The sequence below is a fragment of the Pteropus alecto genome, unplaced genomic scaffold (assembly GCF_000325575.1).
Source record: "Pteropus alecto unplaced genomic scaffold, ASM32557v1 scaffold210, whole genome shotgun sequence".
Classification (NCBI taxonomy): Eukaryota; Metazoa; Chordata; class Mammalia; order Chiroptera; family Pteropodidae; genus Pteropus; species Pteropus alecto.
The window spans coordinates 4,216,218-4,240,901 of NW_006431288.1; the positions used below are offsets into that span (position 1 = coordinate 4,216,218).

At 42.2% G+C, this 24,684-nt stretch overlaps 1 protein-coding gene across 1 annotated transcript in view; it reads left to right on the top strand.

Moving 5' to 3' along the window:
• Positions 1-750: 750 nt before the first annotated feature.
• The window catches only part of LOC102890541 (beta-galactosidase-1-like protein 2), a 39,555-nt gene continuing 15,621 nt past the window's right edge, over positions 751-24,684 (top strand). The window contains exons 1-6 of the mRNA XM_006905798.1: positions 751-836; positions 14,200-14,397; positions 15,612-15,680; positions 16,332-16,427; positions 18,468-18,576; positions 23,690-23,782. Coding sequence (XP_006905860.1) covers positions 751-836; positions 14,200-14,397; positions 15,612-15,680; positions 16,332-16,427; positions 18,468-18,576; positions 23,690-23,782 — 651 coding nt within the window. The remainder of the gene's footprint in view (positions 837-14,199; positions 14,398-15,611; positions 15,681-16,331; positions 16,428-18,467; positions 18,577-23,689; positions 23,783-24,684) is intronic.

A 24,684-nucleotide genomic window follows, 5' to 3' on the forward strand; every position in this document is an offset into this window, starting at 1 on the left:
CTTTACATCCTTGCCAACATTTATTGTATTTTGATTTATCTGTGATAGGCATTCTGATGGGGGTGAGGTGATATCTCACTGTGGTTTTAATTTGCCTTTCTCTGATGATTAGTGATGTTGAGCATCTTTTCATATGTCAATTGGCTCTCTGTATGTCCTCTTCTGCCCATTTTTTGATTGGATTTTTGTTTTTTGGTGTTGAGGTGTATGAGTTTTTAAAGTAATTTTTGGATATTAACCCCTTATTGGATATATCATTGGCAAAGATCTTTTCCCATTCAGTAGGTTGTCTTTTCTTTTTATTAATGGTTTCCTTTGCAGGTGCTTTAATACATAAGGATGACATTTACCTGTGTTCAACCAGTGTGCAGGGACTGGGCAGCAGGTGCTCAGTATTTCTGCATTTGTTTTTATATCGCTTTCAGGAAGATAGCTTCTGAAACTTCCAGCACCTCTCTGAGACTAAGTGCAGCAAGGAGGGGGAGAACCCAGAGCCTCCTAGGAGCTAGAAAGTGCCCACCTGCTTGTTTGATCTGGCGGACACACTCGTCCCCTGGCACTCAAGGCCCAAGGCGTGGGGGCGGGGCCATGGACAGCAGCCAATGAGCGTAGGCAGGATAAGCGGGCGGTGGCCTGGTTGCCCAGGCGACCAACGCGCAGCCCCGCCCTCGCGCCCAGTCTCCCCTGGCGCTGGGCTGAATGCTAGCTAAAGTAGGAATTGGGTTTCTGCGCCCTGAGCAAACACGCGCGATGCCCACGTGGAGCGTCCCGCGGAGGCCCTGCCGCGCATTTGGACTCCTGATGCTGGTGATCTTGAGTTTCTTGGTGCTCCGAAGGTGAGAGAGCCCTGCCCGGCGCCTGCTTGACTGCAGACACCCCAACTCTCCACACGTACAGTTCTTGGTGCCCCTCTCACCGGAGGGAGGCAGCTCCTGTAGTTCGCGTTACCATGACCCGCGAATCCCGGGCTCCAATGGGAAACAGCCCGCCAGCTTCTTTTTTTTTGTATCTCCCCAACACCCCAGCGTTCCTCTTCGCTACCAGGCGCTCGGATTTTGTCTTGAGATCCAGGCCTCTGGGTGAAACTAGGCGCTGCCCTCCCAGTCCCCAGGTATCTATACCTTAGGGCTTCCCCACTCCTCTGCGCCAGTGGTTCCGGACTCTGCTTTTCTCATGTATACTCTCAGCCCTCTGGGAAGGTCAGTAGAACTAGCCTTCAGATCCCTCTCAGATGTCCCCCATCACTGCCCTGCCTCTAGTCCTTCTTGACGGGACCCCTTCTGCTAGTCTCCCAGGTCCAGAGGCCAGAGCACTAGTGTTCACAGCTAGACTTAATTCATTCTGCCCAGCTTGGTCATGAGAATGCTGCCCCAAGGGTCCTCCAAGATCCTTTGCCCTGTATTTATTTGCCTCTTTCTAGGATTGATATGTCTTCTCTCTCTACTTTCCCACCATTCACCAGTCCCCAGTTCCCCTTACAAAATGTCTGTGGCAAGGGGTTGCTTTTAGTGATAGAACGCTTTACCCACTGCCAATGTGGGCCTAACCCAGAATTTTTCTGAACTGTGTCTATTTATAGGATTCTACAGCTGTGGTCATATCTTTCAGGTAGTGCCTGGCACTTTCCATATTCAAAACTTCTAGTGTTGCTGGGAAAGCAGAACAGTAGTAACAAATGCTTTGGCATGGAAAGTTAGTGCTGAAGTGGCTGCTGGCTGAGGCATTGGAACTAGAGGCAAGTTCACCACCCTTGAGCTTGATCTTGTCTTCTCTATCTTCCTTCTTACTTTCTCTGACTTCTTCTGGGAGATAAGGAAGTTTTTGATGGAGATTGTATCTGAACTTTTGTTTGCTGCCTCAAGAACACATTCAGAAACTCCATTTATACTTTTCCAAGACTTAACATGTCTTCTCTGTTTTGTCTCTTTGTTTTGGAGACAGTGAAGATGCCATAATATTGTTTGGGAGAAGGAAATGGTGCTCCTCTCACTCTGGGGTCCAGAAAACAAAAAAGCATTTTGTTTTCCCAGATGTTCCCAAGAATGTTTCCCCCCCATCTTGTCTATAATCTCTAATCCTTTCCTCTCTGAAGACCGGTCTCAGCTCTTGTAAGATGTTCAGCTTTCCTCCTGGTACCAGGCTGATGCAAATCCCAGAAGAATTACTCAAAGCAGAGGTAGCAGGAGCCTCTGACATACAGCCGGGTATCAAGGAACTCACACCCCAGAGAGAAAGACCAGAGATGTTCAATAGCTGTGGTTTGCCCATTACTGGAGGTCAAATATATAGCAGTCCATGCAGGACCCCCAGGATAGGTCATTATGAGGGCTGGTACTGAGGGGCGTGAAATGTGCCAGGTAAGTACACCCTAATAGTTCTCAAGAAAAGGTGCGGGAAGGAGGCTGGGTGTGGGAGGATGAGATGTCCGACAGCTGACTGGCTGTGAAGAAGCCTGAACTTCTCACAGGTAAGTTAACTGTGTTCTCACCTGGGTGAAGTGACTGCAGTAGGAATCACTGGGGGCAGGGGTGTGGTTTATGAAATTTCCCAGAAATAGCGATGGAGAATGAATAGCTGAGACTCAAGTCTGTGGAAATAGTTTGACATGCTTAGGACGGTCACTGTTTTTCCTGCTACCCCTTCTTTCTCAGCAGATAAGACAGAGGCCAGAGAAGCTGTGAACCAAGTTCAGGGCCATCTCTTAGAGTCCTTTAGAATATGTTATTTGGGCATCTTTTTGATTCATGGGCATTTTCTGCCTAATTCTTTCTGTCCTATCTGGGCTGAGCATGAAAGATTATCTCCGGAGGCCAGAGAACATTGTCACATCCTCTTCCTGCTTTACTCTAGCTTCGACTGGGTCATTAACTGAGTGGGAGGTGGGGCCTCTCCCAGCTGTTGTTGGGAATGTGGATGTGGTCAGTGGAATATAGGTCACATGGGAACTGGCTACTCAGCTGACTGCTTTGTGGAGCTGAGCTGTCAGGAACAAACCTTTTTTCTGTACCTCAGAAGGCAGGTATTTGGGTGAAGGTAGGGGTCTGCTTAGCTTCGCTTTTTTTTTTTTCTCACAAATTTTACCTTGGGAGGGTTCATGGCCAACCATAGGTGTTTGATTACATCACATCCAAGAAATAGGACCAAGATAATTCTTTTCAATTTTGTTCTTTTTTATTAATAATAATTTTTTAAAATTTTTTATTTATAGTTGGCATACAATATTATATTATTTTTAAGTGTACAACATAGTGATTAGATATCTATACAATTCACAAAGTGATTACCTCAATAAATCTAGTGCCCCTCTAACACTGTTCATAATTATTACAATATTATTGACCATATTCCTTATGCTATACTTCCTATCTCCATGACTATTTTGTAACTACCAATTTGTATTTCTTAATCCCTTCTCTCTTTTTCACCAGTTTCCCAAACCTCCTCCCATCTAGTAACCCTCAAAATGTTCTCTGTATCTATGAGTTTGTTTCTGTTTTCTTATTTTTTATTTTTTATTTTGTTCTTTAGATTCCACATGCAATCATATGGCATTTGTCTTCCTCTATCTGACTTATTCCACTCAGCACACTACTCTCTATGTTCATCATGTAATATCTTTTCCCATCCCATTACTTTTAGTCTGTGTGTTTCCTTTAATCTGAAATGAGTCTCTTGCAGGCAGAACATGTAAGGGTGACCAAGATGACTGTTGAGGAAGTTTTCTACCTCTGGTATTTCAGCTTGAACAATGTTTTTTATTTTTATTTTTATTTTTATTTCAGTGTAATTGTCATACAATAAACTGCACATGTTTAACATGTAAAGTTTAAGTTTTAACATATATATCCACCTTCGAAACTACCACCACCATTAAGATAGCAAAAATATCCATCAGGCCCAGAGCTTTCTTTGTGCCCCTTTGCACCTTTCTCTCCTATACTTCTCTGCTCCCCCATCCACAAGCAAACTGATCTCTTTCTTTCTACTACCATATGTTAGTTTGCATTTTCTAGTGTTTTATAGAAATGTAATCCTAACGTGCTCTGCTTTGATTAGGCTTCTTTCAGCATATTACTTTGAGGTTGCTGATGTGTGTATTAATATGAACCATGTCTCTGAGCCAGTTACCTCTCATTCTCTTACCTCCTCCCACTCCAACCAAGAATGTCTGCTTGATAGTATCAAAGTATGGTTCCCACTCATTTTTTTTTTTAATATAAATGCATCACTGAACAAAATTCACTTAACTTCACATCTCTCATACCTGATATTTTAGCTGGCAAAACTCAGGAGAGAGGAAAGCTACCAGATAGGCAGCCTATATCATACCTCCTCAAGTATAAGTTCATCTCTACACTGACTGTCTCATTCACTACTCTTCGTTGTCACTATCTGGATTCTAGGAGGAGACCCTGTCAAATTGCTCCTTGGTGAAGGTGGATACCTTAGCAATGTGACCAGGTCATTTTCTTTGATCCAGATCATGGCCAGTCCTGTCTTCCAAGGCTATGTGGACAAATTGTGCCTCTTTTCCTGGACTTCTGTGAAGTCATTGATTTTATGAGCTTTGCCTGTTCTAGGACTCCACTGGGCTTGAGGCCTGAGTCATATTCCCTGGAATGTGTGAACTCTTTGAACACTGCCCCTTTCATCTTTTAGTAGTGAAGTTTTTAGCATCTGGGAAGTGTCTCTTTCGGTAGTAGTCAGCTCTCTGCCACAAGTGGGGAAGCACAGTTAGTTGATCAGTGGCTCAGTCAGGGAGAGGTGGGGTGTCTGAGCCACCCTGTTCCGGGAAGACAGAGTTGGCTCTGCGAGTCTTACAGTGCAATGCTAGCCAGTGACTGAAGGGGACCAGAGTGTCTTCGAGCAAGAGCATGGATACTTCCTCTGTACTCCTACACTCAGCAAGAAAGCTAGGTTGTTCCTTTCAAGAACAAATGTGCTTTTCTTGCAAAGTTGATTTTGTGAGTAGGTAATATATGAAAAGGATGAATTATTCGAATAATACACAGGGGAAAATAAAACCCTACTCCTGGCCCTTAGGCATCCTCGCTCTCCTACCAGCAATGATTACTGATAATGGTTTCTCTTAGGGGAATTCTGTACCTATACAAGAAGACAGCTGTATATGTGACCCCATTTGTCCATTTGGCACGTAATTTATTTAAATAGCCACCTATCAATGGGTATTGATTGTTGGCCATCTTTTAGCTGCTGCAAACAAAATTTCAGTGAATATCTGTTGGATATAGTTCTGTATGTAGAATTGCTGACTGTATGAGATGTTCATTTTAAATCTTGATAGACATTTAAAATAAGTATATAAAAATAAGTTAAAATAAGTAAGTAAAATAGCACATTCTATTTCTGTTGGATCAGCACGAAAGAGGTTCTGAGCTCTGTTGTCTGGGAGGGAAATTCTGTCTAATCTGTGTATAGATTCTTTGTGTCTTGTAAGAACTAGCCCCTTTCTCATATATCTATGTAGATAAGTCCTATTTAAATTTTTAAAAACATATTTATGTTGTCTCTTATTTCATGAAATCATTTAATTCTGATTCCATCTGCATCTCTAAGATCAGAGTATTGTTATCAGGAGAGCACTTGGGGTTATCTAACAGACTTTCACCCCTCTCTAGGTTGAGATACAACACCTTTTCTATTTATGAGGCCATCAATGGAAATTTTTCCCAAAGTGAAAACACAGTGTCACATAACATTAGGACATTTTTCCTTGTTGTTAAGTGGACAATTATTAACAAGGAGTTTGCATTTTTTTACAATTGGGTCTCAAGGTTTTGATTTAGTAAACATTGTTCACATACAAACTTCCTATAGTGTTTAGAAAATGTTGCCCTCTGAACATTCAGCATGTCCCTGGGTCATGACGGCAGCCACTTGGCCTGACTTGCTGGAGCCTGAGTGCTGGGCCAGTTCCTGGCTTACCTAGAAATCTTTTCAGAGGTAAGGACAGAGGTGTTAAGATCCTAGTAGTGCCACAGATCTGTAAAATTCTGCACAATGACCTTCCATCAGGTTTTGGAATGGAAGGCCCAGGTGCTCTGGAAATATTTAATGCTTCTCCCAGCAAAGCGGGAGCCCAAAGCATTGGGCCCAAGCCAAGGAGCACATCCAGGAAGCTGGGCCAGACACAGAAACAGAGTTCTTTTCCCTTGGGGCTGAAAGATTGATCCAAGAGGCACTCTTCTGGAGTAGAAGCATGGAGGGCACTGGCCTGGGCCAAAGTGTGGAAAGGCCCTCAAACTCTCGTGCTGATGGAAGAGTATACAGGGCTGTAGACTGGTAAGACTGAAATATCCTCAAATGGACTTCAGGGCAATGGGATGTCCAAAGAAACTGGGCCTCCTTGGAGCCTATAACCACATTAGAGTCTTGAGAGTGATAAATAAAAATTTGTATTTCAGACCCAAATGAGGAATTTTTTATGTGTGATGATGTCTTTTGGGCAGTTTAACATATCTATTATCTCATGGTCTCTGGCATAACCACTTGGATGAACAAAGAGGTGAGTGTTTGCTTGGTCAGCATCTTTAATATGATACTCTGGACCCTGATACAGCTGGACCATTACTTAGGGTGGCCTTAGAAGGGTCACAGTGCACCTGGAAATAGCATTTGTAAATTATCATCTCAGATTAGCAAGTACATACACATTATGTAAGGTGTCAAAGTAACTGACCCTTGGGACCGGCATGGGCTTAGGTTCTGGGAACTGAAGGACTGTTTCTGCAGATTCTTACCTCATATACCCAGCTTGCCCATACTCTCGGCCAGCTTAAATTTGTGTAAGCATTGCCTAGTTTCTGCTGGAAGCCAACATATTCCAGAAGTTGATGCTGTCTCTGCCATGTCAGGTTGCGTGGATACTGGCCTGTCTGAATCTGGTTACACTGTGTGTGGTATGACAGAAAACTGAAGGAAATGACTGTGATCCCAAGTGTGGCTTCTCAGTCCCACCGTGACCCCGTTACTGATCAATATTTGCAGGATTTATAGGTGACACAGGGATGCTATCTGGCATGGCAAAAGACATTTCAGATTTGTCCTGATTAGTATACCTCGTTCAAGGAGATCATTTCTACTCAGCTGCTCTGGAAGAGCCTCCCTGAAAGCTGAGAATCAATTCACAGGCCCATTCCACACGAAAGAGGTTGTAAGCTTGTTATCTGCTCATCAGCCCTTTTCCATTCATACACATCTCCCCTCACTTTTGACCATGTCCAGTGATGTCCAGCCTGTGTGGAGTCTGCCCTGCACCCTTTGTCCTCGTGATCCACTACAATGATAAGTATGAAGTGTTAGTAGGCTTCATGCCTTTATTCCTCCTCCCTCACCAGTCACCACCTGGTGACAATTCCTCACCATAGGGAACTCAAGACCCAAGTCCTCTGCTTAATGTTTCCATTACAACCTGTTTTGTCTGTAGCTTGTACAGCCTATAACACTTGTCAAAAGGGATGGTAGTGATAGGACTGTAGAGGTTTCGTTATATTTTGTGAGGCCCTGTCAGAAATCCTGACATGCATACCTTCTTCCAGGAACTTCACAGCAGACTGTGAACAGAGCAGAGTAAATCTGAGGACAGGTCCCTTCAGTGATTAGTTAATTATCCTACTATGAAGCAAAGATACAAAGGCAACAGAAATTTCAGAAGAAAGTGTTAACATAAGCTCCAGCTAGAAAGAAGGCAGATGCTCCCGGTGTCATCAATAAAAGTTTCATTACCAATGACAGTACTGCTCTCTAGGAAAGCAAAAGTAACAAGGGCTTCCTCAGGATTTGCTGAGCTCCTTGGTAATAACCAAATTGACTGGAAAGTCTCCCTGACCTGATTTAACCATATAGTTTATAGTCCCTTTATTTTATTATTACTGAGCTAATTACTCTGGAAATGATGGAGGTTATTATTAGTATTATGATCACTTGTACTAATGATCATTCCCAGTATTAAAACCCATTTGATTGGTGCTTTGTTTATGAAGCTCTAATGTGTATCATCTCATTTTCTCACAGTGAACTCCTTGGAGCAACTCAACATTTATCCTCATTTTCTCAGTGAATTCATCCCTTTAAAAAATGTATTAAAAACTCATCTAGTAAACTACCAGAAAATTTTCAGAAAGGAAACAGTTGAATTTTCCAGAATTTCGAATTCGGTAATAGCTAGCTTTTGTTTGCAGTGTTAACTTCATGTTGCTTAATAAGTACTGTGAAGAAATATTTTTTTAAAAATCTAGACAGTGATAGGATATAAAGACACTAGCAAAGAGAAACCCTATCCAGAAAGAAACTATATTTATAAATATAGTATATATATCTTATTTGATATCTCAAATAAGATTCATGCTTCTCAAACTTTAACCTTGGGGTCTGGTTAAAATGTAGATTGTCAGTAGGTTTCCAGTAAGGCCTGAGTTTCTGCATATCTAACGAGTTCCAAATGAAGGTCCTCTGCAGGTGCAGACCACACCTGGACACGTAAACCTAGCTGGAGATTTCCTGGTGATTATTTATCCACTAGGGGAAAGATAAAAGAGTATATATTACCAGCAGGGACTATGCTGGAGTGAGGGAGTCACAGATGGTTGCCTCCAACCCAGCTCATATTTTTGTACTTAGTAAGTGGGGAGAGGGAAGCTCTCATAGCATTTGCGGAGACACAGTCATAAACAGAAGTTAGGATCAGTGATGAGAGATTGGTGAAGAACTGGAGATTGTTCTTTTGAAGTTCTGGTTGGTGAATAAGGCTACCAGCAGAGTGATTGCTAACTTGTATTCTCATTGTTTTTAAAAACAACGTGGGGGTGGGGAGAGAGAGTTTGTGTGTATTTTCACCACCAGACTGTCAAGAAAGAACTAGCCCATTCATTTCTTCCTTATTCTAGCTGGGGCGAGCCCAGGCAGTAGGGTACCTGAGGGGAGAGTGTGGTTGGTGGTGGTTGTGGTTGAGGGTGTTTAGGTGAGCTTGGAGAGTATGTGTAGTCTGCTGAGCACATGAAGCATGAAGGCAGAATGCATTCTTTGGAGCAATATGGTCAAAACCAAAGGAGACAACCTATTCCATGTGTGAGGTGACAGCCGGAATAGTCAGGAACTTGCAGCCAAAGGAAGGAGCCAGGTGGGAAGAAGAGCCGGAACAAGGGCACGACTAGAAGGAGGCCCAGACAGTGGCCAAGGGGGTGGGGGCTGAGGCCTCCTTTCAGTATCTAGTATCTTATCCTCTATGGCAGGATAAAGAATCAGATAGTAAATGTTTGCCGCTTTGCAGACTACAGTCTCTAATATAAGAACTTCACTTTGCCCCAAAGCAGCCGTAGACAATATGTAAATGAATGGATGTGGTGGGTATCAATAAAGCTATTTATGCATATTGAAATATGAAGTTCATATACTTTTTTTGTGTCTCAAAATATCCTTCTTTTGATTTTTTAACCACTTAAAAATGTGAGAACCATTCTTAGCTTGCAGGTGGCATGAAGACAGGAGGCAGGGTGGATTTGGTCTACAGCTGGAGTTTGCGGACCTCTGGCTAAGGGGCTGGGTTGGTCTGACGGGATCCCAATGGACAGATCCTTCATTGTAAAACTTTAGAAATTGTAATAATATGGCTTGGCACAAAGTCTAGCACATAAAATATAATTCGTTGCTAAATTAAATGGGAAAGAATGGAAAGATTGGGATTATTCCATATTAGGGACATACCTGCCCCTCTCCCCTAAGGCTATTCTATCTAATATGCAAAGCATGCTGAAATAAATGTATTTCCATTAGTGACAAGACTCTTTTATAGCATATCACAGAGTATTTCATTTATACCATGCTCTCACAGCAGCATTTGTGAGCAGGTAGGACAGGCATTAGCCCTGTTTTACAGGGGAAAAAAACTCATGCCCGCAGAGCCAGTATTACTAACCCAAGGTGACAGTGCTCCTAAAGGTAGGGCCAGGACCCACGTCCAGATCTTCCTCCTGCACAAACTGGTTTTGTTTTCACTTTCCCAAAGGTGGTCCCCCTTCCAAAGGTGGTCCTTTGCAAGAATTGTGTTCTGAAATACCATTTATAAGTCTCTTGGAACATCGAACTTTTTCCTTTAGACGAAGAAAAGTGATTGTGTCCCTAGCTTATCCACAAATGACCATTTTAACTATAATGTAGCAGAACTGTAGTCCTGAAGCTGCAGCATGAGTTTTGAGTCCTGGGGGCTGTGAGGAATAAAGAGTAAGTAAAACTAATTCTCTTGGCCCACGAGTGGCCCTAGACAAAATTCCCAAGTGGTCAGCGATGTCTGTGGCATCCTCTGCCCTCATGGCATCCTCCTTTCCTGTCTCTGGTCATCCAGGGCCCCCAAACTTGACCCAGTTCCTCCTGTAATGCCATCATAGGCCAGTGGCTCCTGTTAGGATCATTGGAGGAGCTCTTAAAAAGCACCAATACCTGTGCTCCACCTGCAGAGATTGGTCAGGAGGTGGTGCCTAGGCATTGATTAGTTTAAAAAGTTTCCCATGTGATTCAACTATGCTGCCACCTTTTAGAATCATTGTGGCTAAACCCGAACCTTCCCTTTGTTGTAGCTGACTTCAGTTACATGTTAGGAAGTCTGCTGATAAAGTGATTTCATATGGTTCTGGTGTCTTCCATATCTGCATCCATTTGATTCCTAAGCCTGGATACCTTGAACTGGTCAATATATTTGTCTTCCCATCTCCATGATCACAGTTGCCCAATGCCAGACTATTGTTTCTGATCTAGAGCAGTACTTCTCACTCTGTCTGTGATGAAGAATCACTTTTCTTTTTTTTAAAACAAATTTCTAATCTGTTACTTTATAAAACAATAAAAACAAATTACTAGGAAAAGGAAATGGAAATATGTACAAAATATATGCCCCAGCTTTTATGATTAGCTTCAATAGACATAAAATTACTCTCATTGCTATGAAAATATTTCAATTTCTGTGCTGATCTCGGGTGGACTAGCAGCGAACAGTTTTTGGTGAGCCAGCCCAGGCCTGGGCTGCTGAGGACTACTGGGCTAGAGTAGATGATTGACTTGCCATTCCATGAATACAGATCTCATTTTTTTCTCATTTTGCCCTAAGTTGTCACTGCATTCTTATATTCCCTGCCTTCAAGACCCAGTGAGAATGTTGTCTTCTGTATGAAGTCTTATGACTACACCTGGATGATTTGGATGATTTCTTTGTTCACCAGTTACCTATATATTTCAGCTACTGTCTTCTGCCATTGTTGGCCTGACTATCTACTCTGAGGAGCCCAGTGCACAATGAGAATGTGGAGCCCTTGTTCAATTATTAAGAATTTTAGGAGGAAGACAGCAGTGTCTGAAATCATATGCAGGGCCTTTTTTTTTTTTTAATTAAATTTTTAAAGGTGTACAATGTGTTTCTTTGATACATTTGTATATTGTAACATGATTGCCATTGTGGTGATATTTATTACATTACATAATTATAGAATAATGATGTTGTCTACATTCATTATACTCTGCATTAGAATTGGATGACTTATTTACTACTCATTGCAAGGGGGCCTTCTGAATGTGAGGCCTTGTACCACTGCATGGGTCACATGCCCATGAAGCTGGCCCTGGCCGTATCTTTGTGCATGCCTTACAACAGCACTCATGATACTAAATTGTAATTTTTGAGTGTGCAGGGAGATGGAGAAGATTCTATATCAGAACTCTTTATAGGTGTCATAACATGTATGATTTGGAGGAACTTGGGTAGAATGGGAGTGAGCTGCCTAATGGCATGAGCAAGTTGCCATTGATTGTCACTAAGTGCCGTTACAAATGGTGGTCCCATTAATAGCAAGGCTCTGGCTGCTTTACAGTGTAGGATATACAAGTTTATGTTTAGCGCTGAAGCACTTGGCATTATAGGTTGAGGAGAAGCTGGCTGCTATGTAGGTAAAGGACCCAGCAGGGAGACAGTGCTGGTGGCAGAGAGGGAGAGAGAGCAGGACGGTACTGGTCCACGGCCTATTAGGAACCAGGCTGCACAGCAGGAGGTGAGCGATGATAGTAATCCAGCATAAAATAATCTTTTGATAAAAATTGGGTAACATCTATGATGTTACTTGATTTGTATCACGCTCTACTAGGTTTATTTAGCAGTGTGTACATGAGCAGGAAACACTAGCGAAGGAGCCTAATCAGGGTGTTTGGGCTCCTGATGCAATTTACAGATGTTGAATTAGGTAAAAAGTAACAAGCGAGGATGACTGGATCATCCCTACAACCCCTTGGACTATTTTAACCGTGATGCCAATATTTTCTTCTATAAAAGATTTGGGACATGTAAAGGGAGAGATGTTATTAGTTGTTCAATCATGGACTTCATTCTACTCACTTTAAGGAGTAGATAATTTAGAGAATAGATGATTTCAACTTTCAGGATTAGCTATCATATCCAATGGCAAGTGAATTTTTCAGTTGTTCAGGTCAAAAATCTTGGAGGCATTCTTGACTCTTCTCTCACAATAATTTATCTTCTTTCAAAATCCAATTTATAATCGAATTACTTCACATTACTTCCACTACTACCAGTGAAGTCCAAGCCAGCAAAATCTCTTGCTTAGATTATTGCAGTATCTTCTAAACTGTCCCACATCTCGACCCTTGCCCTTCCCTCTGCTGTCTTTTTCCAACACAGCAGCCAGAGTAATCCTTTTAACCAGGGACCCTCAACTCCCAGGCCACAGACTGGTACCAATCCGTGGCCTGTTAAGAGCAGCTGGCCAGTGAGCAAAGCTTCATCTGTATTTGCAGCTGCTCCCCAGCTAGCATCACCGCCTCAGCTCCACTTCAGGTCGTCAGGCATTAGATTCTTATAGGAGCACCAGTCCCTGGTGCCATAAAGATTGGCGACTGCTGAATAGGGTGTGTGAGGTGCATGTGCCCGGTCCCTCCATGACATCCACTTTAGTCCCCATGACTGGCAAAGCTTTGTGAAGGGGCTGCCCCTTTGAAGGGCACAGAAAATTATTGAATCCAGAATCAACAAAAGTGCTCTCAGCCCACTTTTGATTCACGCATGTCTGTTTCTTCTAAGAAACGACAGTCCCCAGTCAGGGTGTATCAGTACTGACTGAATGGATCAAGCTGGGCCTTTACTGGGATGCATGTCCGAGTACTACCATTTTAGCCAGTGTTACAAAATGAATGGAAAGACCAGAAGCAGTTTAGGGAGTCTTTCAATGCAGACGAACCCTGCTGGACAAGATGCCCTCTAGTTTCAGGAACTGTAACAAGTGGGTGCAGAAACGACACCAACTAAAATTTCCTTTTGCACCAGACTCATTCCCACTGTTGTTTTCTGTCTCCAAGTTTCCTAAATTTCCTGGCTGGAAACTGTGGCTCCTCCAGCTTCTCTTGCTGGCTTTCTTAAGGCCTTCAGGAGACTAGAGCACTGAATCATAGGGACCAATTTAAGAGGGCTCCCCTTGGCCAACCCAAGACATGTCAAGAGGTGCTTTTCCAGGGACTAAAACTTTCCAAAGCCTCCCCAGGTGGGGCTCTCTCTGTCACGTGGGGGTGATCATGGCCAACACGACACAATCTTTAGATAATAATTAAGACCCGGAAATTTGGTCAATGAACAGATGCTGTTTCTAACCCAGATACCTCTTTCCAGATATCTGCACCTCGAGCCAGGCAGCTGTGACCATGAGGTGGTTCAGAGGTACTATTTAAAGTAGTTGCTGCTTTGATGTTTAGTCAGATGGCCTAGGAGAGCTGGTCATCGTAGGAACCTGTGTGCTGCCCCTGCTCCCAGGTCCCCCTGAGTCCCAGGCACCAGAAGGCAGCTTCTCAGCCCACTGACAACGCCCTTCCCATGCAGTGTGTGCCCTCCTTGTCCTCTCTCCTGTTCGCACACAGCGTCTGCACTGAATGTTGTGTTTGTCTCCTTCCCAACGGCCCCTCAGCTCGCTCTTCCCTTGCAGCAGGGCCAGATGAGTCAGTGTTGCTGAAGAAAGGCTTGGCTATGTCAGAGGCGGGCAGCCTTTTCTAAAACACCCTGGAAGCGGGCCCTCCTTAGAAAGAAATGCCGAGGGCCTGCGAAGGAGGAGAGGAATTCCGCCCGTCTCTTCCCGTGCCGCTGCTCACTGCTGAAGGCGAGCTTCGAGGCTTCCCGGCTGTCTTTGCTTTTTGTAGGTTGGACTGGCGCGGTCTGGTCTCTCCTTGGCTAAGACACCGGCAGTCGGGGCTGCACACCAAAGGCCAGAACTTTATGCTGGAGGACTCCACCTTTTGGATCCTTGGGGGCTCCGTGCACTATTTCCGTGTACCCAGGGCATACTGGAGGGACCGCTTGCTGAAGATGAAAGCCTGCGGCTTGAACACCCTCACAACGTGAGTGTTGCTCTACCCTTGCCACCAAGCCTTGTTTCCCCCGTGGTGCTCCTCGAGTCTGCATCTGGGCCTCGGCGTGGGTGCCCAGCTCGCGGGTCCCCAGCATGCCGCAATGAGTGAGCCCTGGTAGCTCCTAAATCTGAGCAGCCTCTGACAGGAAAGACAGTTTCCGTTCTTCCTGATACCTGCCTTGCTCTCTCTTAGTGGGGCTAGGGATGGGAAATGAATATAAGGTCTGGGGACCAGGAAGAGCAATGGTGTACAAAGAAAGAGAGTGGAGAAGGGGACTGTAGATGTAGGAAAGGACGGAATTATCATTAAGTAGTTTTTTTTTAACAAGAGCTCCATCCCCAATTTATACAGCAAATGAGTTTGGTCTTCTTCAAAATAGCTACCTTGAAAACTGTCTGTCAACAGTTTTCAGCACTGTTTTCTTAGAATTATCTTCAGAATGCTGTGGTTTTCATTCTAGCACCTCACACAGTGATGGGCACATGATAGGCACTTAATAAAGTGTTGAATGTGTAAATCGGTTAAAAAAATAGGCTCCATCATGGAAAAGTCTTGATCTTTTCGTGGATTTATTTTTCAAAACTGCCAACAGATATTTGGGTCCAAATCTAGGAAATCAAGAGGGTTATTAGGCTGTATTATTCTATTTGTAGGCAAAAATGGGATTACAAATCAAAGACATGGATTTTCTTGTGTGGCTTCTGAACTGGTTTGAAAACAGTTTCTAAAAAGAGTTACAGGAATATTCTGAGCTGTGACAGCATAGATGAACCAAACGGGTGTAGTTTTCCAGAAAGACTCCTTCAAAGGATCCATTTATTTGCATATGTAAGTTCTGACCTGGGGGGTACATTCACTGGGTATAGGAATCTGAAGTTTGTAGAAATACTGTAAGACAACTGTTTTGCCTTATAAAAGCAGGATAACCTGTATTTTGCTTAAATACGGAACTCGAGTCTAAACTGGAAGCAAGCAAACCTCTCCTACCACTCCACCCACGCACATTCTTTGCAGTCGGGGAGGGCTCTACTAGAAGCCAGAGGTGAGTGGGGGTCCAGGAGAGGAGCAGCTGTCGTTAAGACAATGCACCTAGGAATTATATCTTCAACCATCATAAGGGTTTTAGGGATAAAGAAGGTAATCTGGTAGGTGAAGTGGAATAAATGAAAAGGTCGTGACTTTAATTATCTTTCCTATTACAGCTATGTTCCCTGGAACCTCCATGAGCCACAAAGAGGCGCATTTGACTTTTCTGGGAACCTGGACTTGGAGTACGTGCTGTTGATGTTTCTGCGACCTGGCTGGGGCTGGGGAGGCAGGAAGGGGACTGCCTGAGGTTGATTAGAGAGCATAGTGGCATCTCAGCAATGCTTGGAAAATGAGAGGGAGATGGGGGTTTTGGAGCCTTGTTCTCAGGACACTATGACAGGCTCTGCATCCGGGAACCGGACGCTCTCCAGCCATGAACCTGTTACTCCCAGATGTCCGGGCCTGCCTCCTCCTAGCCCAGGCCCCCAGAGGTGCCTGATCCCGAGTGTCAGCCCTGCTCTGCAGTAGGTCCAGCCACCCAGGCTGGGACACAGGTTGCCCTTTGAGGGTGGCAAGGCCATTGGGGTCAGGCACACTGTTAGGACCCTGTCCCCTTCCTCCTCATGACCCCAGTAGGGCTGTGTAGACAGTCTTAGCCCGGGAGCCGGTGAGAACCCAGCTCCCAGGGCCTCTGGCCTATGACCTGGTGTAGGATTCCCTGCTTTGCTGGGGGTGGGGGCTCGGCCTCCCCTTTACTCACTCCAGTTTCTGGTTGAGAGAGGAAGACAGGCGAGTAGAGGGCCAGGCAGCTCTGCCACCCAGCAATACGTGCTTGGCTCATCTCCACCCTTTGCTTGGAATGTCCTGAGAGCTGCTGACATTGACCTCCCTAGGGCCTTTGTCCTGATGGCTGCAGAGATTGGGCTGTGGGTGATTCTGCGTCCAGGTCCCTACATCTGCAGTGAGATCGACCTCGGGGGCTTGCCCAGGTGAGCGGGGCTGTGAGGGGCACCAGCCACAACCTGAGTTGTCCTGTATGCTTATACAAATCACAAATGTAAGTTTAATTTTGCTCTTAATGTATATTTTTCCATTCTGAAGTTCCTTTTCAGAATAAGTAGCACCCAAAGGAGTCATTTTAAATGATGTCACAATTATTGTCCTTGTCAAAGTCCATGTGGTTTTTATGTGGCAAGCAGCAGCAGCAGCAGCAGGACTAGCTATCCCCAGGCCATTCACTTCATCAGGGCTCTGCTGTGAGTTGGACCCTCAGTCAGGTCATTTATATGCTCTAAACTTCATTTTCTTGTCTACAGAATTGGAAAAATCAAACCTGCCTGTCTGTTTCTTGGGGATGTACCAGAATTTATTTTTTTTTAAAGTCCAAGTGTTTTGATAAAGTATAAGAGCAACAAATTATTATTTTTGTTTTATTTTTTACCTTCTAATCTCAGGCCCTGATGAATTATCTTAGGATGAATAGTCTCCATGAGGTCAGTGCTCTGCTGTGTGGTTAGAGTAGAAATCTGGACGAGGAATCTGGACAAGAATCACATTTATTCTTCATTCTCAGCATTATTGCCATTAATTTCCAAAAAATCATTTTCTTGTTAATAGGCATAATCTCTCCCAACCTCGCTATGTTTCAGATGGTGGGATCCACCCTACCCCTACCCTTTGTCACCCCAAGGGGAAGGAAGGCTGATCCTGTTTGCTGTGCTGTTTCCTTTGGGAACAGCTTCTCCCTGCAGTGCAACCACCATCCTCGGCCTTGTTTTCTTTCTTATTTCCAGCTCAACCCAGCCCTGCCCCAGGGACACAGGCAGGCTCTGTCTCCGACTCCTCCACTACCCAGGATCACTTCTTCGTTGCTGTGCCATTCGGCTTGGCAAGAATGCCCTCAACAAGGCTGTGAACACGGCCAGAGTGGCCTCCCCCACACCTGGGGATTAGAAATCTGTGTGTCAGCGATGTCCTTGGGCTCAGCCAGAGCCGGCACAGGAGGAGGACAGGATTTAAGTCTTAGGTCAGAAGCAGCAGGGAGCTTCAGCACTCAGCTCTCGCTGTACAGCTCCTGTGCCTTTGGGCCCTGGTTGCACATGGGGTGCCTGAGTGGGGACCACTAGAGAACAGGCAGAATCCCAAAGGGAATGAGAAACTAGACCTGTTCTATGTGAGATGGAACATGGAGGTGTCAGTGTAGAGGATACTCCTCTCTCCCCGTTCATTTTTACGTAACATAAGTTGATAATTTTCTGACACTGTTTAGGCCCTCTAAATTACAATGAATGAGCATCAGAGCCTTTCATAAGAAAAGGTAAGTGTTTACTCAGAATTTCAAGTTAGATGAAAAAATTCCTTGACTACAGCTCTGGAATTAATGCTCCCTGTTCATCTGGGGAATGTGATCACAGCAGACAGGTTGTAGGAAGAATTAATCTTCTTGCTCACCTGCTCCTCCCGTTAGCTGAGCTCTGAATAGCTGATGCAAATGATGCAAATGAGTCGACCAGGTCAGCACAGGGGAGCAGCTGGACCAGAGCAGCCAGAAGCAGGATTAGCCTCTCATAGCCTCCATTTCAGGCTTATTTTTTGGGGTGACACTGGAAGGTGTGTCTGTGTCCTTCTCCAGTCCCAGTGATGCCTAATGCCTTTGGCTTCACCCTTTGTAATGAGATTGTGGAGTAAATGCTTGAAAATTGGGTCTTGCGTCCAATGAAAAGCTTTTCTCACTCTGACTGGCAGCCAGACCTATAGCCATTAGGCTGGACATAAATTTGCACTAGGGCTGGTATCTTCTGGTAGGGAAGCAATGCTAAATGCAGGACTGGAGCTGGGCTGTGTGTGCTCCTGAATCAGTTGGAATAATCTCCTACCTTCCTGGCTGAATGAGGGTGGCATGGGGTGGGAATGGTCTCCGGACTCATTCTTGAGCCTTTTGATGCTGCTTCCTTTTCACTCCACCATCCCCTCGCCCAGAGCAAACCCACAGTGGAATTAATTACCACCGCCCCCCTTTTTTATTCAAGCTGGTTACTCCGAGACTCTGGCATGAGGCTGAGAACAACTTACAAGGGCTTCACCGAAGCAGTGGACCTTTATTTTGACCACCTGATGTCCAGGGTGGTGCCCCTGCAGGTAAAAGCAAGCAGACTCTGCTTTGATCTTCACCTCTCTTCCAAAAGGTAGGAAATAGTCCTAGGTTAGCTATCAGAACAAGGGACTCACAGTTCCTTTCAACACAGGAAGACAGTTTTTTCCACTGCCTGAGGCCTGTGATTGGAGAGGCTGGCAGTGGTTGTCCTTTTAAAGATCTGTCTATTCAGTGTTATCTTAGGTGGCACAGTGCTGAAAGGATAGACAGGTGTAAGGGCTTACACAGCTCCATACAGTGCCAGAGCTGCAACGCTGGATGCCTTGATAACTGAAAATCCCTATAGCGTCCCAATATCGCAGTGGCTCAGTTCTACATATAGAGGAGCATATATGGAGAGGCCCTTGCCTGGAAGACAGCAGGACTTTTTGTAATTATAAAAATACAATGGATAACTTTTCCGGGTACATCCTTCTCCTACCAAAAAGGTGCTGCATGGTACACATTTATTATTGAAAACATATGCGTTAACATGATTTTTGAGGAGAAAGTCTCTTAACATTACAGGTAATAATTGGAAGCAGTAAAAAATCAGGACTGTGAATGACCCAATTGCTTATGTGAAAACAATGACACTGATTAATACATCGACAAATTAATATATCAATAAAAAGTTAGTACATCAGTAAAAATTGCTCGAGTCAATGGTTTTGAATAAACAGCAAACAGATCAAAGGAACTGTTTGATCATTTGTAAGGTAGACAAAACAGAGGAACACGGTTAAATCTGAATTTTAGATAAACAAGGAGTATATTGCATGGGGGTATATTTACATTAAAAAATATTAATTGTTTATATAAAAAATTATTAACTATAAATTCAAGTATAACTGGGTGTCTTATTTTTTTATTTACTAAATCTGGCAGTCCCAATCATGAAAGAAGCTAGGAAATTATAAGCCCAGATTTTTGCAAGGAAGGTGGGATTACAGAGATGAGTCAGCAGGTTTGGTAGTGGGGGAAGTAGAGAAAGTCATGCCAATAATATGGCTCAGAAGCATTATTAAAAAGAGAAGTGCCATACCAAACCTATTACAATTTTTTTTTCTGGATATAACATAATTATTTTATTTTTTATTGTGGTAAAATATGCATAACACAAAATTTAATGTTTTAATGATTTTTAACTGTACAATTCAGTGTCATTAAGTACCATTCACATTGTGCAAACTTCACCACTGTCCAACTCCAGAAAATTTTCATCTTCCCAAACTGAAACTCTTTCTCCCTTAAACACTAACTTCCTATGTCCCTTCTCCGTAGCCACTGGCAACCACCACTTTACTTTCTGTCTCTATGAATTTGACTACTCTAGGGACCTCATATAAGAGTTTGTGAAGGATTGGTGTAAATCTCTTTACTAATTATAGATTGATTCAGGTTTTTTATTTCTTCATAATTCAGTCTTGGCATGTTGTATATTTCTAGAATTCGTCTATTTCTCTCTTATAATCCTTTTTATGCTTATAAAATTAGTACCAACATATTTTGTTTCTGATTTTTAGTTATTTGAATCTTTTCTCTTTTTAGTTAATCTAATTAAAGGTTGATCTTTTCAAAGAACCAACTCTTGGTTTTGTCGATTTTTCTCTTGTTTTTCTATTCTCTGTTTTAATCTCTGATCTTTATTATTTCCTTCCTTCTGCTACCTTTGAGTTTAGTTTATCTCTCTTTAAGGTGAAAAGTTAGGTTTTTGACTTGAGACCTTCTTTTTTAATGTGTTTGCAGTTATAAATTTTCTTCTAACTACTGCTTTCTATGCATCTGATAAGTTTGTTATGTTGTGTTTTCATTTTCATTTGTCTCAAGATATTTTCTAATTTCCCATGAGCCACTGGTTGTTTAAGAGGGTGTTGTTTAATTTCTACATATTTGTGAATCTTCCTGTTTTCTTTCTGCTCTTGGCTTCTAGTTTTATTCTATTGTAATTGGAAAAGATACTTTTTGTGATTTTAGTCTTTTAAAATTTATTAAAACTTGTATTGTGGCCCAATACATGGCCTATCCTGGAGAATATCCCATATGCCCTTGAGAAAAATGTGTTTGTGCTGTTGCCAGGTAGAGTGCTCTAAAATAGTCGTTAGGTCTAATTGGTCTATAGTGTTATTTGAGTCTTGCATATCCTTATTGAACTGTTGTCTGGTTGTCCTATCTATTATTGAAAATGGGGTGTTGAAGTCTCCTACTCTTATTATAGAGCTGTCTTTTTCCTCTTCAGTTCTGTTAGTATTTGCTTCATATATTTTGGAGCTCTGATGTTTGGTGCATATATGTTTATAATTATTATATCTTTTAAATTGACCCTTTAATCATTTATATATATACATACAATTATGTAGATGTATATATATACATGTATACATATATATATATATGTAGAAATATAATATCGTATAATACCCTTTGTTGTCTCTTCTAACAGTTTTGGACTTAAAGTGTCCCTGCTCCCTTTTGTTTGCTATTTACACAGAATGTCTTTTTCCATCCTTTCGTGTTCAACCAATGTGTGTGTCCTTAGATCTAAAGTGAATGTCTTGTAGATAGCATATAGTTGTATATTGTTTTTTATTCATTCTGCAAATATATATCTTTTAGTTGGGGAATTTAATATATTTACATTTAAAGTAATTACTGGTAGGGAAACACTTTTGCCATTTTGTTATTTGTTTTTCTATATGTCTTACAGTTTTTTTTCTCTTTTATCACTTCCATTAATGTCTTTCTTTCTTTGTATTTAGTTTATTTCTTATAGTGACAAGTTTTGATTCCCTTTTCATTTCCAATTGTGTATTTTCTATAGATATTTTAATTGTGGTTACCATGGGTATTGTATATACTGTCCTAAAGTTATGACATTCTGTCTTATTTTGATACCAATTTAACCTCAGTCACATACAAAAACTCTACTCCTTTACAGCACTGCCTCCCTTTATGTTATTGACGTCACAGATTACATGCATATATATTGTGTATCGATGCATATAGATTCGTAATCATTTTTTTGCATTGTCTTTTAACTTCTGTAAAAATAAGAAGTGGAATTATACACTAAAATTAAAATAATATTGGTTTTTACATTTTTTTCATGTATTTACCTTTACCAGAGGACTTTATATTTTCATATGGTTCAAGTTACTGTCTAGCATCTTTTCATTCAACTTGAGGGACTCCATGTAGCATTTATTTTAAGACAAGTCTACTGGTAATGAAATCCCTGAGCTTTTGTCTGAGAATATCTCAGTTTCTTCCTCATTTTTGAAGGATGATTTTGCTGCATATAGTATTCTCAGTTGATTGTTTTTTTCCTTTGAGCATGTTGAATATATCATCCCACTGCCTCTGTATTGCAAGGTTTCTGCTGAGATATCTGCTGATAGTTTAATTGAGGAATCCTTTGTACATGTCAAGTTGCTTTTCTCTTGCTCCTTTTGAGAATCTCTTTGACTTTGGCTTTGGCAATTTGACTGTAATATGTCTTGATGTGAGTCTCTTGGCTAATGCTACTTGGATTTTATTGAAGCTTTTTGAATTTTTATATTCATGTTTCCTCAAGTTTGGGAGGTTTTCAGCCATTATTTCTTCAAGTAATCCCTCTACCCTTTTCTTTCTTCTCCTTTTGGAAGTAGATAATGAGTATATTTATTTGCTTACTTAAGTTGCATGAGTCCCTTAGTCTTTGTTCATGTTTCTTCATTCTTTTTTTTGTTTCACTCCTCAGACTCAATAATTTAAAATGACCCGTCTTCAAGTTTGCCTATTCTTTTTTATGCCTATTTGAATCTTCTGTTGAACTCCTATGGTGAATTTTTCTATTTAGATATTATATTTTTCAGTTTCAGAAATTCTGTTTTTTTTATAGTTTCTATCACATTATTAATATTCTCATTTTGTTCATATCTACTTTTCCTAACTTCTTTGTTCATGATTTTTCTTTAGCTCTCTGAGCATATTTATGACAATTGTTTTATAATCATTGCCTAGTAGGTCCAGAGTGTGTGTTTCTTTAGAGGTGGTGGTGGGTCACAACATGTGAAAACTTCAGGGGGATTACAGACCCATGGATAACTGAGGGCAAGGTATTACAGGCAGAGGAATATGATAGAACATCTAAAGCCACAAGAAGAGTCTGGGATGAGACTCTGGGAAACTGAGACATGTAAAAGCAGTCAATGGCAGTTAAAAAAAATGCACACACACAGTCCAGACAGGACACATGCCCAGAATATATCTGAGATCTTATGCCTTCACCCTGGGCTGATCTCAAGACTCGGGAGCCTGCTAGATAATGACTGTGTTCCTCTCAAGTCTGCAAAGACTGGGAAAGGATTGTTTTTTCAGATGCCCAATTTTCAACCACCACCACCACCACCACCACCACCACCACCACCACCACCACCAACAACAACAACAGTACAAGGCATACAAGAAAGAGGGAAACATGGCTCATTCAGAGGAACGAAATAAATTTCTAGAAATAGTTTCTAAAGAAACACACACACACCTGAGGTTCAATTTTTTTTTTTTAATGCCAACAGCCCCTGGTATTCCTAGGTGGTCTCAAAGATAGGCCCTGAGGTTCAAAGTTTGAGAACACTTCCTGTCTAAGCTCTAAGTCAGATGAGACAGAAACTAGTCTTATTATTAGCCCACAGATAGCCCAGAACATTGTAAACAAGTTTCATTTTGCTTCTTCTGTTTTGAGGGAGGGAACTGGTATTTGGGATGTTTTTTTCTGACTGTGCCACACTATGCCAGGGAGGGAGCAGGGCAAGGGCAAGCAAAACACCATGAAATTTCCTACCATTTTGAATGTATTGTTTTCTTGATTGGGGGCTTACATGTTTGTTTAAATATTTGACTAGCTTCCAGAGCTCCTATAAAGTTGTTTTAGTCAGTGCATATTTGTCCATAGGGAAATATGGGCCTGGAGCTTCCCACTCTGTTTTTTTGACATTATTCTCAATTATATACCAAACCTTTTGAGACTTTTGCTTTCAAATGGGATGTTTTGCTAGTAATTGGTGATAAATATGGGGGAAATTAGATAATACAGTTCTCACTACAAACTCAGATTCTGATTGTTTCTCTTTTCGCAAGTACAAGTATGGAGGACCCATCATTGCTGTGCAGGTGGAGAATGAGTATGGTTCCTATAACAAAGACCCTGCCTATATGCCTTATATCAAGAAAGTAAGTATTAGCTTGATTTATTTCTTCATATTCCTTCCTCTGGAATGTATTATGGGTTATGGTGTCACATGTGGGTCTAATACTTTTCTCATACTAATACCACATCTATCAATACTATTTATTAATTAGTGAATTCTTTCTTCATACTTTTATTTCAACAAGGTTGTCACTTATTTGTCCTGTGTTGATTGAGTTTAATTTAGGGTGGTAGTACATACATGGTGTTGCAGGGGCTGAGAATAAAGAAATTGACTTAATTAAGCGGTGATGGTTAGAGAAGTCTTCTTAGACTTCTTAGACTTCTCCTGCGGCTTTTGTTGTCCTGCAAATTAGGGCCCCTCTGCTCCTTCCTCACCAGCAGCTGGGATCAGACATTAGTTTTATTCATCTACTGGGTTATCCCTCTGCCTCTAATTTTCAAAAGAATTGGGTTGAAATAAGCAGTCTTATAATATGCAGGGAAATGATAGGCAAATCATACTTGCTGGCATTTCTGATCCCAAATTGCCCACAGTCCCAGAGCAGAACCTTTAAAGGTGGACAGACTCTGGGTTGAGGTCCATACTTTCTCATTGGCTCTGTGCCCGTAACATTTTATCCAACCCCTCTGAGGCTCTGTGTCTGTACAGTTCAGATACTAACTGTGAAGACTGACGAGGACAGTCTATGTAAAGTACTTATCAGAAGGCCTGGATGACTGTAAATGTACCATAGCATTAGCAGTTGTTCTGAGTGGGAAAATGGTTATTGCCTCTCAGCACAGTCTGTTTCTTCCACTTCTTCATTATTTGATTTACAACATTCAAGGAGCACTTCCTGTTCTACTGGGCATGCACAGCATACCATGGGCATGTGACTGCGGCATGGTTGGTTGGTGACCAGATCCCATCCTGCCCAGTGTA